Source organism: Trichomycterus rosablanca, chromosome 7 (genome assembly GCF_030014385.1).
Source record: "Trichomycterus rosablanca isolate fTriRos1 chromosome 7, fTriRos1.hap1, whole genome shotgun sequence".
NCBI lineage: Eukaryota > Metazoa > Chordata > Actinopteri > Siluriformes > Trichomycteridae > Trichomycterus > Trichomycterus rosablanca.
Window position 1 is genome coordinate 8,170,811 of NC_085994.1, and position 15,143 is coordinate 8,185,953.

The window sequence follows — 15,143 nt, forward strand, 5'->3', positions numbered from 1 at the left end:
TGTCTACAAATAAAGATTTTTTATCATGAACTTTCATGCAGCTCACAAACAAACATGGCCATATAATAACTGTGCCACAGAATATTTGAAAGTCCATAATAAAAAAAAAAAAATTTTTAAATAACAAGCAGTTACTCTGAATAATCTTTCTAAGCCAACTTACCGGCCATGGCGCTGACCTCTCCTGCCATCAGTATGGGCACTGTTTCATTGTACAGGCTGACATCAATAATCCCCTTCCTGATGGTCTCACCCACCTTGGCACCAAGCAGCATGGATCCCAAAGTTTCGAAAATGGAAGCCAGGATGCAAGCCTGCCGCAGTGTGACCACACCAGACCCCACTGCTGTGCCAAAGGAGTTTGCCACATCATTGGCTCCAACCGAAAATGCCAGGATAAAGGCAATGATGAAGCCAATCACAACCATCCATAGGTACGCCTCCAAATCCATCTTGGCGTCTGTTCTTTGGTGGATTACGAATTCAATAAAAAAAAATCCAAAGTGATCAACTAAAAAGGAAGGCGTTAGGTGTGTTGCTTTAACGGAAGAAACCTTTCTGGTTTGATGCTCTTCTTCCCCTGACTGTACGTGTTATAGGGGGAGAGGCAGAGTGCTAACTAAGCCGTTTAACGTCAGTCTCTGAAGTCGTGAGCAGTGCAGGCAGGAGAGAGCATTCCATTGTTTGGCCCTTTGCGTGTCCCGTTTGCCGAGAAGTCCTCAGCTGTCAAAACAAAAAAGAAAAAAATTATTGGAGGGCATTTTGCTTTGTGTATGAGGCTTCATTACACAGATAAAACACTGCTGGAAAGCCAAAGGTTAGAAAGCTGGAGCAGCAGGTGGGAGGACAACAGAGACATTTTTTAAATGACACCCATTATAGGACAAATTTAATTACTGAATGAGCCTTTCTGCTACATGCATGTATTTAAATGAAAGGCCTGATCAAGCAAATTCATTTGTAAATGTAATACAAAAAAATCTTTCCTACGTAGACACTAGCAATTATTAGGAAAGAATTTTAGGTCTGGCATTCAAACTCTGCCCCAGCAGCATGACCAGTTGCACTCTAGCCAAACCTTTACTGTGCCATTTCAGTGTCTAAAACCGGCTTATACTGCTTTCAAATTTGCTGTTTTTCCACCGAGTAAGATTATTAGTGGGTCAGAATGGCTGAATCAGGTAAATGGGTCGCTGTGTGCCTGACTGCAGTTCAATCATTTGTATATTTGTGTACCTAAAATCAAATAAAATCAATATGTTTTTCAACTCAATTTCTTTTTTAAAATATTTTTTAGGACTTCATAGAAGAAAAAGAATAGAAAGCCTTTATTTGTCATATATACATATACAGATGTACACTACAACAAAATTATTTTCCCGCATTTCCCAGCTTGTTTGGAAGCTGGGGTCAGAGCCAGTACCACTGTACGGCACCAGGAGCAGACAGGGTTAAGGACCTTGCTCGAGGGCCGAACAGTGGCTGCATAGCAGAGCCTGGATTTGAACCGACAATCTTCTGACTGATGGCCCAAAGCTCTGTCCACTATGCAACCACTGTTGCACAGGGGCCCTGATTTAATATTTAATGGACATTATGCACACTTACAACGTCAGGTACCAATTACATTCAAATGAACTTAACACGGCTTCAGTGTATCATAATCGAAACTCAAGTCATTACATTGATCACACAATTTAATAACAAAGTCTGTAAAAAGAAATGTTAATAATTGTGCTGGGGTATGTCAGATTTGTTTATGGCTTAAAGCCATTAGTATTATGATACAAAGTCATAACCCCCAGTACACAATATGGCCAAAAGTATGTGAACACCTCTTCTAATTAATACATTTGGCAGTTTCAGCAACACTAAATGCAAGCAGCTACAATTATATAAAATACATTATATGCTTTCAACCTGGTGGAAACAGTTTGTAAAATTTGTCTATTTCGGCATGACCTTGTCCCTTGTGCACATACATGAATACACAGGCCAGGCATAACATTATGACCACTGACAGGTGAACTGAATAACACTTATAATCTCTTCATCACAGCACCTGTTAGTGGGGGGGATATATTAGGCAGCAAGTGAACATTTTATCCTCAAAGTTCATGTTAGAAGCAGAAAAAATGGGCGAGTATAAGGATTTGAGCAAGTTTGACAAGGGCCAAATTGTGATGGCTAGACGACTGGGTCAGAGCATCTCCAAAACTGCAGCTCCTGTGGGGTGTTTGCAGTCTGCAGTGGTCAGTATCTATCAAAAGTGGTCCAAGTAAGGAACAGTGGTAAACCGGCGACAGGGTCATGGGCGGCCAAGGCTCACTGATGCACGTGGGGAGCGAAGTCTGGCCCGCGTGGTCCAATCCAACAGAAAATAGCTGAAGAAGGTAATGCTGGTTCTGATAGAAAGGTATCATACCCTTGATGGGTCATGGCCATTTTGGCAGCAAAAGGGGACCAACAGAATATTAGGAAGGTGGTCATAATGTTATGCCTTATCAGTGTCTAAGATTTAGGGGAAGGAAAAGTAGTGATTAAGGTGCTATCTGGAACAGCCTCTGTATAACCATGCACATTACAGCATAGCACCAGTGTTTATGAAGGTTGAGATGCGAGTTGTAAGGAGCTTACGAATTTTAAAATGATCACCAGAAAATTAACTGACCTTAGTTCATTTGGTCAGGGCAAAAGTAATTGACTTCTTCTGATCACACACACACACACACACACACACACACACACACACACACACACGAAAATTACACAGTAATCTCATTTGTGTGTTCTTACAAGGGCTGGAAATAAAACAAACTATAATGATGGGACATCCCCATAACAGTCAATCGTCCATTTACACAGCAGACCAAGATACTAACCGAGATCTTCGTGATGGCGGGCTAGCATAAAAGACTGTTGCACCACCTGATTGCCTCAAAAACAAGCAATTAACTGATAATTAACAAATAAGTCATTGATAATTGAATACTCTCTACTACAAAAAGGGAATTTCCAACATTTAAAGGTCAATATTTCAATTAGTACCAGAGCCAAAACCTATTACACCTATTACAACATACACTAATCAGCCATAACATTAAAACCACCTCCTTGTTTCTATACTCACCGTCCATTTTATCAGCTCCACTTACCATACAGAAGCACTTTGTAGTTCTACAATTACTGACTGTAGTCCATCTGTTTCTCTGCATGCTTTGTTAGCCCCCTTTCATAGTGTTCTTCAATGGTCAGGATTCTCCCAGGACCACCACACAGTAGGTATTATTTGGGTGGTGGATGATTCTCAGCACTGCAGTGACACTGACATGGTGGTGGTGTGTTAGTGTGTGTTGTGCTGGTATGAGTGGATCAGACATAGCAGCACTGCTGGAGTTTTTAAACACCTCACTGTAACTGCTGGACTGAGAATAGTCCACCAACCAAAAACATCCAGCCAACAGTGCCCCATGGGCAGCGTCCTGTGACCACTGATGAAGGTCTAGAAGATGCCCAACTCAAAGAGCAGCAATAGATGAGCGACCGTCTCTGACTTTACATCTACAAGGTGAACCAACTAAGTAGGAGTGTCTAATAGAGTGGACAGTGAGTGGACATGATATGTAAAAACTCCAGCAGCACTGCTGTGTCTGATCCACTCATACCAGCACAACACACCAACACACCACCACCATGTCAGTGTCACTGCAGTGCTGAGAATGATCCACCACCTAAATAATACCTGCTCTGTGGTGGTCCTGACCATTGAAGAACAGGGTGAAAGCAAGCTAAAAAAGGATGTAGGAAAACAGATGGACTACAGTCAGTAATTGTACAAAGTGCTTCTATATGGGAAGTGGAGCTGATAAAATGGACAGTGAGTGTAGAAACAAGGAGGTGGTTTTAATGTTATGGCTGATAAGTGTATTACACATTAACACTATGTACAGAAGGCTGGAATTGTCTCCAAATCTACCCCATATGTACATAAGCAAGTTCATTCATTAGTTTATTTCATACTGGGGTCTTTCTTGCAGCCACAAAGCCTTTTGTTTAAAGGGAATTAAACAGCAATAGGGTGACAGCTAGATTAAAACATTCTGGCATTAGCTTGGCGCAAGAGTCAGGTGAGCCATTAATGTAAACATCACATGGCCTACTGACTTCCTAATACAAAACAAGCTTGCAAACTATCAGATAACAATGTGACAGTTCTATGATTTTTGCAGCAGTCATCAAAATGCTCACTCAAATATATACCGCATTAAAAAACTTACAAGCAGTCATTGCTGTTCAGGGCATAAAGTTATTTCTCTGCGTCACCATGTGTTACTAAGCTCCTTTAACAAATGACAGCAGAAATTCAACATGCAGTATAAATGGGCCTACAATAATATCTACCTAGGGATAGTGAAACAAGGTTAATGTGATCTGCATCGTCACTTGGGAGATAATTGTTAGATGCTGCAGATTCTGAAAACACGTGTTGGGAGAAAAAAAAAATGCTTTTAAAAAAAACAATACATTTTTTAATGTTTTACTAATTAGAATAAATGGCTACACTTGACCATCTTTGTGTCTTGTAATAAGTATAAATCACTTCTGGTTCGGAAGTGACTACAACAGAGGTCACAGAAAGACAATGTAAATGCAAAAAGCTCCGGCTGCACTGCATCAAACTGAGACACTATACAGTACACGAATCCCGTACATAAAAGCAGAGTCACTATTGCTCAACACATTCTTTACTTACAGAGCACATACATGTTCATTTAACCCCCTTACTGTTCACTTTAGTGCCATTATGCTGAGATTCTTTACTGCAATTTAATGTGTGCTATGCAGATGCGGTCAGATTAGTTTCTATTAATACCCATAATCACATTTAATTAACAATGCCAAATTGGACGGCCCCTATGGAGCACAACAGACATATTAAAATAAATAACATTTTACCAGGGAAATGGGCTAATAGAAAATTTTTAAAAACAGGTAGTGCTGGTAACTGGACACAAAAGATAAAACTAAAAAATACATACAGGTTCGAAATCTAATTATTCATTTCAAGCCTTCTGCTTGGATGGCTTCATTTTTAACGTATATATTTTTTATACCTAAAACTGCCTGTGACACATCTGCACTGCACATGTTCACTGACATGCAGAAAGCAAACAGAACCTGTTGCATTATACAGATGGGGAAAAAGGCAAAACACTACAAGATGTGAGCGAGGGGATGAAAAGAAACGACTGCCGCACTGACCGCAGTAAACTCCATTCTACTCACCTTCACACTATGCAGTATTGAGAAAACCTTTTTAGTGAGGGTGAGGGGGGGTGGAAGGAAAATGGATTGGAAAATGAAAGACTGAGTAAACCAACAGATTAAATATGACCTAAGGAGAAAGAGGCAAATGGGATGACGTGATGTACTGGAAATGAATTAGAACAGAATTAAGATGATTAGATAATCCACTTGAAACTGTCCAGCTGAGGGAAAAAACCCCAATTCATAAGTAAGAACGAAAAATCGTGAGCTTGAGTTTGATGTGATGTGGGATCCTGCAGCTCCCTCCTAATGAAACACTTGTCACTGCAGTCTAGACTGCCTCTTAAATAAGGGCATCAGCATCACAAGCCAGCCAGCCAATCCCTGTGCTGCTTCAGGGAGGCAGAACTACTGACAGGACATTTCTGCCGGGGAAGAACGCATGATCTGTATGACTGAGCCAATGACAAAGCAGTGCTTGGGAGAGGGGGTGGGGAAATGCAAAATCCCACAGCAGGAAAGGCATGCTGGAACACCAAGGACATTTAATAGTGATGCCTTGCTGACACTGGTACAGGCCCATCATGACTGTTTGGGCATGCCAGCGTGAACAATAACTAATAAAATCAGTTATACGTACACATAAGGAAACGCCTCATCCCTTGAGGACACCACTGTACCGAATTCCTTCCCTTCACAGTACAATAAGCACATGTGGGCATGCTGAAAGAACTCCAAAAGTCTCACAGCATTGCTGAGTAAACAGGTTAATAACATGGTCACGTTGTTTGCTGGCTGACTGAATGATTAAAAAAAACAGAATCAAACAGCCACATCAGAACACAAGCACTACAAATATCAGATACATTTGCTAGGACATTCCTTCCTCCCCCTCAATCTCTTTCAGAGCTTGGAACAATTGTTCCTTTCAGGAAGATGATATCATCATCATGTGCCCCCATTGCCCCAGTCTACAAAACAAAACAACTGCCAGGACACGAACATGGTGACCACCAGCAAGTCACACTGTCTGAACCATGTCTTTTGAGACAATGCTACAGAGAACTTAATAAAGGCTCATATTTAGCATTCCTAAAATAACCAAACCAAAGACAACATGTCTCAGTTAGTGAAGCAGCTGCTGCCGCCAGTGAATGCTTGGAATGGGATTTGTCTGTCTGACAATAGCTTTAAAAACAGCAATGCTGGTGACAGCTTATCAGACACTGTCAGAATGATTCAGAGCCATAAACAACCTCAAGCCATAAACTGCCTCAAGGAGGGTTAGGACAATTTTAGAGCTAGGTCTGCATTCAAGAGAAAACATCTCAGACATCTGAGCCTTTGGTGGATCCTCTTGTTGTATCCAATCATGATTCCCTTACCTTGTACCAATTCATCTGCTTATTGTGGGATTAAACTGTGTAACTTGATTAATCTATAAACTTTTTACCTCACTTTGCCTTTATACCAATTTGAGTTTATTACAGACATCAAATTCAAAACAGAATGAAGTTAGTTGTCCAAAACTAAACTTATTTATTTGTACTTTTGTCAGTTGAATTATTGTTGAATTAACAAATCATAGATTTCCTTTTAATTTCACAATATGCCCAGACTTGGCATGTGAGGTTATAATTTGACATATCAATGAATTTTTGTTGGGTTTAATAATATTATTACAATATTTTTCACAATATTTTTCATCCAGGTAACACACTAAAAAACTTTTGGGGTTTCAAGTAGGGATGTAACGATTCACCACAATACAGTTAATAACCGATTCAAAAGTTCAACCATTCAAATCGATCTGACATGTAAAATGAATCAATATTCACTTTAAACAGCAGAGGGCGGTGGCGCTATACACCTCACCTTGTTCACGTCACTGGCGCTATATGCCTGATTGCCAAATTCGGGGTTTTCCAGCCAAATTGGGCTTAAAATCAAAATTCAAAATAAATTGTTTTGCATAGTTTGTACCTACCTCTGAAATAAAAGGACATTCATTATTTAGATTAATAAAAGATAAGTACAAATACAGTATTTATATAAAGTATAATAATAATAAAAAAAAAAATAATAAAAAAAAGTGTATCGTTACATCCCTATTTGCAAGGTTTGAATTATGTTTTAATATTCTATGTAACCAAGCCGCTCAGGTGGCACAGCGGTAAAGTACGCTAGCTCACCAGAGTTGGGGTTTCGAACACATCGTATCGAATCTCAGCTCTGCCTTTCCGACTGGCTGTTGTTCAGGGTTGGGGTAAAAAAGTCGGATCATAGGTCCTCATAACTGGTGCGACTGCGGCCCCTGCTGGCTGACTGATGGCGCCTGCACAGGGCTGGGGAATAATGCTGATGGTGAGGGTGTGGCCCTCCGTACACAGTGCCTGTCAAGTATATGAACTCGACTCGTGCGGGTGAAAAATGCAGTCTGTACTGACTGTATGTACTGTATGGGGCGCATGTCAGTTGAGAGGCGTCCTCAGTCAGCGGTGAAGGGTCGAATCAGTATAGAGGACGCAATCAGGGTAATTGGACACGACTAGACAGGGATAAAAATTGGGGGGAAAAAGAAATAAAAAAAATAGAAATAAAAAAATTTTATCAAATAAAAATATTCTATGTAACCAAAAGAGTCTTTTTTTCACATTTACTGTATGGTACTTTATAATATGGAATAAATAGTAAATCTAATAGTAATATATGAAAAAAAATAAAAGAACTAAAAGGATTAAAGAAAACCTTAACAAACTTTGGGATCTTCACTGTTGACCATCTCAGCTACTGCATCATTAGGCTTCTACAAAAATCACACAAAGCTTATAGATACCAGAAAGACAATCATGTGAAAGAATCACATTAAAAAACATCTCAGATTAGCTACACATTTCATCAGACTTGAATGTATTTCAGGTTTCTTTACACAACCACCACTATGAATGTATCACACATCATAAAACAGATCAGGTAAGCCAAACTGCCTCCACAAATTGCTAATGCATTTTTTACTGGTCTCAGGGACTCTGGCCTTCAGGGAAAACAATAAAAAACAATCCATTGTACTCCAGCTCTGTCCCATTTTAACAGTCTGAATCAAAGCACCACTTTTATTTTAAGGAATGCATCACCCAAATCTCTGAGAGATGAACAAAGGCTAGCTAAAACAACATCTTTAAAAAACTAACCATAAATTCACATAACTGTTTACAAAAGCAACCCCTCTAAGCAACGTTCTATTTCATAAATGCCTAAACAGTACTTCTTGGAAACTGTTATTTTGTTTACGCCTAACATGAACTTCTGGTTCATCGAAACTTTACGCCACTTCTGGCAGTAGGACAGAAACAGTGAGCTTGCTTTGGTGAAGTGAAATGTCACACGTTCTCAGTCTAACTAAAGTTGTCTTAACAGGTGTTCCTGTCATGTTCCTGTGTTCAACCAATACCTCGTCAGTACTAAACTGGGCACAAAGAAATCCTCACGTTGTTCAGAATGTCAGCATGCATTACCCTCACTGGTTCTGGTCCAAAAAATGGTTCTTCTTGATGTGATCTTTGCCGATTACTCACTTCTACACTACCAGGAATGGATGTTTCAAAGCAATGTAATAAATGTGTGTCTACAGAGTTGTAACATCAAGGGTACAAATGTACCTTTAGTTTGTACATAGTTACACAGATAAATAACTTAATCATTTTAGTGTACAATAGTGTATTACAGTCATAAAAAAGCTTAAGATACACAAATGTTCTATTTTATGTAAATTATATAAACTAAAGGGACAATATGTAGCCTTGAGGGAACCACTATACCAACAATTAGGTGCATTTTAGTATTTCCATTTCTGAGAGTGGAGAGTATTCCTGCCTTGTGCCCATTGTTCCCGGTTCAACAGGACATGCCAAAACCATGACCAAGATAAAGTGGTCAATGTAAATGAAATATAAACATTTAAACTGGTGCCTGCACACACCCAAAGAAGCTGGAACAGAGTATTGTTGGAATGTATGCCTTTGTGTTACATCCCATTGTCTATTAATTACCTGTTTTAATCGTTTGGGAACTGAGGATGCTAATAGTTGAAATAGTTGAAAGTGGAATTTTTGTTAATTCTAGCTTGATACTCAACTTCAGCTGGTCAATCAGCTGGGAGATCTGCAGGCAGGCCAGTCAAGCACAAACACTCTTTGTAAACAATGCCATACTGTTGTAGCACATGCAGAACTGACATTGTCTTGCTGAAATTTAATTAATAACAATAACAATAATAATAATAATAAAAGCCCATGCTAGTTCTAAAGGCAAAGAGGCCAGCATACACTAAAATAGAAAGTGACAATACGCCTCACAACCCATTGGATTCATCACCATCTCCTTACCAGTCAGACAGGGCATCTAAAGTTATTACTTTTACATAACCAACTTTACACTTACGAGAAACCATGGCCAAATTACTAAAGCACTTAGCAGTACATAACAGTGTTAACTGAAATACAAGCTGTTAAAACTGATACTGGATCAACATTTCTTTTAAGGCCCACAGCTTTCACAAAGCTCCAGGGCAACAGCACTGATGCCTCATCAATCAGTTTTTAAGTCAAAGCAATTCGGTCACCAATTGTAGTCCTAAATAAAGTCAGAGAAAGGCTATTTGGGGTGTTCGACAAGTCACTTTGACATCTCATGGTAATGCCAAACCTCATTCTGATGCCTTAACTTTTCACTAGGGACGATCACATTCTCTGCAGTGAATCACTGCAGTCTGTTAATCAGTGAATCTGCTAAAAGCATTAACCTCAAAGAGACAAGGCTCTTACAGTTACTGAAATCAATTAAGTCCATCTCCTTAGCACTTAAAGAAATCTACCTGCTAAACTCTGCCCCAAAACTTTCCCTAAAGTCTCTAGCTGTATCTTAAACGTCACACTACATACCGTAACTGTAACGTTACATACTGTGTGTGGAATTCTGCATAAGTAGACAAAGATATTCTGGTTATTCTGTTTTTATACTCCATAAAGAGCCAGTATGAGGGCAAACAATGAGGGCTATAACTAAGACCCAACTAATTTACGGCCGTGAAAATCACACCATGGACTGTGAAATGAGCCTTTTCTCATGTAAAATGCAACTTGCTGCGAAATTCAAAATTTAATGTTTGTGTTAAACGATTTTACATTTTTCATTCGCGTAGCGATCAAGTGCCTCTTGTTTTCTGGTTAATTTGAACTATGAGGCGGTCCTAGCAATCCTACGGCAATTCAGTTAGCAATCGGTTAGTCATAATGTTCAAGATATCTAGTTCAAGTCTAAAGCAGCTAAAAACATGACTTGGGTGATTAAGTTTGGAAGATGTAGTAGGGCCCTAGCTATAATAAATACAGTGTAAAAGCCTGAGTGCCTGCAATGGATTCCTAGGATAGGCTTCGAAACCACACTGATCAAGACTAAAAATGAATGAATAAACCACAACAGCCACTGATGTCCCAACATCCTATTGGCCAGGTAATGCAGGCTGTGACCACTGAGTCTGAATTGCCCATCAGTAGTAGGATAGGTTTTGAAACCACGCTGATCAAGACAAAAATGAATAAATAAACCAAAACAGGCAGTGATGTCCCAACTTCCTACTGACCAGGTAATGCAGGCTGTGACCACTGAGTCTGAATTGTCCATTGGTAACAATAACAACCAACTAACCAGTCCATTAGTGTATCGATTAATGCTTAAATAACAGAAATTACTAACACAGAGAATAAATGCTGTGCAGAACTTAACAAGCAAACACAAAATAAAAAGGAAGGGAACTCACACCCCACTAACACTTAGTTTTATTACATGTCAATCATAAATAAATAATAAGGTACATAATACATAGCAAGTAGTCACAAGCTTATATCAGTACAGAGTTTCTAATTTGTTTGTTAATGTCCCACCAGTAACAGGGCAAAAGATATTGAAGGGATTTTATTCTGCACTGTGTTTAAAAGTACTTATGAACTGGAAATATTGCTTAAAATATTTTAGACAAATATAAACAGACACAAATTGCCCTTGAGGTATCAGAATACTGATTGCATGTAAACACTTTGAATTCAAAACTTTTGTTGGTATCCAATGCACAGTGGCATTGATGCTTATTAAACTTGTCATTTAACACTTATACAAAAACTTAGATATATAAGCCTGTTCAACTGTTCAGATAATTTTATGAAACAACAGTAAATCTACAGCCTGCATGCCACATTGTGTGTCTATTGTAAAAGTGTAGTGGTTGCAAGAAGGACTGTTATTTAGGAAGCTAAATTACCACAAACATTTTTGCCCCTTGCCAATAATTACCTGGTGCTTAAATCAATTGCTTCAAATGTTTGCAAGTATCTACTGTTACTCTTTTGGTTACTCAGGGTGTTATCTTCCCAAATGGCAGGATGACCCACAAGTGCTGGAAATAGTTCTGCCATAGTCAGTGTAGAGAAAAGCCTGGCCAGCTGTCCATGCACAGTCACCTCCCAACTCAATACATACACTGATCAGCCATAACATCAAAACCACCTCCTTGTTTGTACACTCACTGTCCATTTTATCAGCTCCACTTACCATATAGAAGCACTTTGTGGTTGTACAATTACTGACTGTAGTCTATCTGTTTCTCTGCATGCTTTTTTAGCCTGCTTTTTAGCCTAGTCAGGACCCCCACAGAGCAGGTATCATTTAGGTGGTGGATCATTCTCAGCACTGCAGTGACACTAACATGGTGCTGGTTTGTTAATGTGTGTTGTGCTGGTATGAGTGGATCAGACACAGCAACGCTGCTGGAGTTTTTAAATACCGTGTCCACTTACAGTCCACTCTATTAGCACGCCTACCTAGCTGGTCCACCATGTAGATGTAAAGTTAAAGATGATTGCTCATCTATTGCTGCTGTTCGAGTTGGTCATCTTCTAGAGCTTCATCAGTGGTCACAGGATGCTGTCCACAGGGTGCTGTTGGCTGGATATATTTTTGGTTGGTGGACTATTCTCAGTCCAGCCGTGACAGTAATGTGTTTAAAAACTCCATCAGCGCTGCTGTGTCTGATCCACTCATACCAGCACAACACACACTAACACACCACCACCATGTCATTGTCACTGCAGTGCTGAGAATGATCCACCACCTAAATAATACCTGCTCTGTGGTGGTCCTGGGAGAGTCCTGACCATTGCAGAACAGCATAAAAGCAGGGGGGCTAACAAAGCATCCAGAGAAACAGATGGACTACAGTAAGTAATTGTAGACTCTACATGGTAAATGGAGCTGATAAAATGGACAGTGAGTGTAGAAACACAGAGGTGGTTTTAATGTTATGGCGGATCGGTGTACATTCTAAAAGAATCACACACTCAGAGGGGGAAAAATGTATACCTCCATTAACGTCCACCCATCACCCATAATCAAGATATTTTTAATAAGTAACAAGTGCCAGTGGTTTTTAAGTAAACCACAAATCCGGTGTAAAGCTTGAATTAACGGTGCCTAATCAAATAATGTAGGATCACCACTTAAACCAGTCGTGCACTGTGATCATCTGAAGATGAAGAAATACTCTGAATGCCTTATACACACAAAAACAAACAGACAGAATACTTGGGTTCTGCTGTCACCTGACAGGTTTTACAAACAGGTTTTTAACACCTAGGCATCTTAAACTGTAAACTCAGCCTGATGAACCTGACTCTTAACTGGATCAGCCACACATGATAGTAATACAAGATAAAATTAGAGCCAAAACTTTACAAGATATGTATACTAACAATACAAAAACACTAAAAGTGTTTATATGTCCAAATGTTTAGTTTTTCAGAATTCACTGCTGTGAGTACTGTCCCTCATTATCGCAATATATACATTAATAGGTTTTGAAATATTAACTGTAGGTGCTGGGTGGCACAGAGGTAAAACACACTAGCACAACTTGAGAGTTTAAATCTCAGCTCTGCTACTGGCAGGTCGGATGCCTACACAAACAACAATGGCTTGTCTGCAATAACAACCTCTGCTGGCCAGTCTATGGCAACTGCACAGAGACGGAGGATAATGGAGATCAGCATGTGACATTCTGTGCACAATGCAAATCTCAATATGAACCACCTCATGAAGGTGAAAAGCAGTCGGCTACTGCACACGTGTCACGGCTCTCCTTGGTCTGGAGTGGAGGTCAGCATCTGTTAGGTGCCTTATGTCACTTTGCTGTTTCGGACGTTAATATCGGGGACCTATATTTTTCATATTTAATGTTTCATTGTGTATATATTTTGCGTTTAGTGAGTTTATTATTATATTTTCATATATTTTACATTTAGTGTTTATTTAATTTTTATTGTTGCACCATGGGTCTGAGAGTAACGTAATTTCAATCCTTTGTATGTCCTGTACATATTGCAGTATAAAGTAGACTGTGAGAATCAGTAGAGGAATTGGTTACGACTAGACTGGGAGGAAAATAGTGAAAAATGCATATAAAAAAAAATTAAATTAAATAAAAATATATAAATATATATATATATTAAATGTGAATGAATTAAAAACACCAGCAGTTTAAAGTATGTTAGGTTAGCATTATTATATATATACACACATAAATATATATATACATTTCTATATATGTATATAACCATATACTGTATAGTTGACAGTAATTTATAGAGTTTAGAGAGTTTTTATGAGTCCATTTTCATTGTTCCTCCTCTGAGCAGCTTTTATTGTAGCTTTTATTGTAACAGACTTTGGTGAGTGTTATCTAGGTTAGACCATGGCCACTTAACATTGTTAACATTGTTTCAGAAGTTTATTCAATGGATTCAGACAGTATTCAGAATTAATTCATGTTTTTATTCATCAGTCTACCCTAACCTTGCCATAAGGACATATTTTAGAGCCCTTTCAAAAATGTATTAAATAAAAAACTGAAATCTCTTATTAACAAAAGTACAGACCCTTAATTAAATACTTTGTAGAAGCCCTGTGGCAGCAATGACAGCTGTAAGTCTTCTTTGCATCTCAACTAGCTGTAGACAGCTGAATTTATTCAGTTTATTCCCTTTTTCAGAACAGATCCTCTCAAGCTCTCTCAGATAGATGGCAAGAATCTGTAAAATGCCAATTTCAGGTCTCCACACGTATGATGGGATTTAATTCGGGCTTTGGCTGGGCCACAATTTTACAGGCAATTTAGCAAACTCCAAACCAGTGTTCAAATGACTTTTACTTAACAATGGCTGTCGTGCTGCCCCTCTGTCAAAGAGGCATAATTTATAAAGTAGTCCATTCAACAAGTTCCCCAATCTCTGCACGGATTTTTGGAGCTCTTTTAGTTTTTAACCCCCCTTTTCAAGGTACTTCTTGCCCAAATGAACAATCTGGGCCGGACAACTCTAGAGAGGTTCGAGGTTGTGCCAAGTTTTATATCCTTGACTTGGTCTATGCCTTACCACAGTTTGTTCACAGAGACACATTAACATTTCATGTATTGTTTTGTGCAGACAATGAAGTGTAAATTGTGAGCTTTTATAGGCCCAGGTGTGTTTGTTTCCAAACTACATCCAATCAAATCACAACAGGTAAACTCCAATTGAGTTCGACACGCATCACAAACTAAAGCAAACAAAAAGCACCCGACCCATTTGGAGTGGCAGTGCAAATAGTGTAAATCCTTCTGTGATAGAGATTTCAGTCTTTGACTCCTCGGGCATTTTCAAAAAGCTCTATAAACATTTTTTCACATCATCAATATGAGTGACTAAGTGTATTACTGGGTAAAAAGGAAATTCTATCCATTCAAAATTCAATCCACAACAGATTAAAATATTTTTCAATTCACTGTATCT

The 15,143-nt window shown here is 38.9% G+C and overlaps 1 protein-coding gene across 6 annotated transcripts in view; it reads right to left on the reverse strand.

Annotated features, from left to right (window-relative positions):
- Window positions 1-15,143, reverse strand: part of slc20a2 (solute carrier family 20 member 2) — a 47,668-nt gene that overhangs the window by 26,544 nt on the left and 5,981 nt on the right. For 4 of the 6 annotated variants that reach the window (XM_062998921.1, XM_062998920.1, XM_062998919.1 and 1 more), the window contains one exon: window positions 164-723. In XM_062998921.1, coding sequence (XP_062854991.1) covers window positions 164-452 — 289 coding nt within the window. In that variant the 5' untranslated portion in view covers window positions 453-723. Of the gene's footprint in view, window positions 1-163; window positions 724-2,671; window positions 2,685-5,286; window positions 5,351-15,143 lie in introns of those variants that run through there. The other 2 variants (XM_062998922.1, XM_062998924.1) reach the window with 2 other exon arrangements.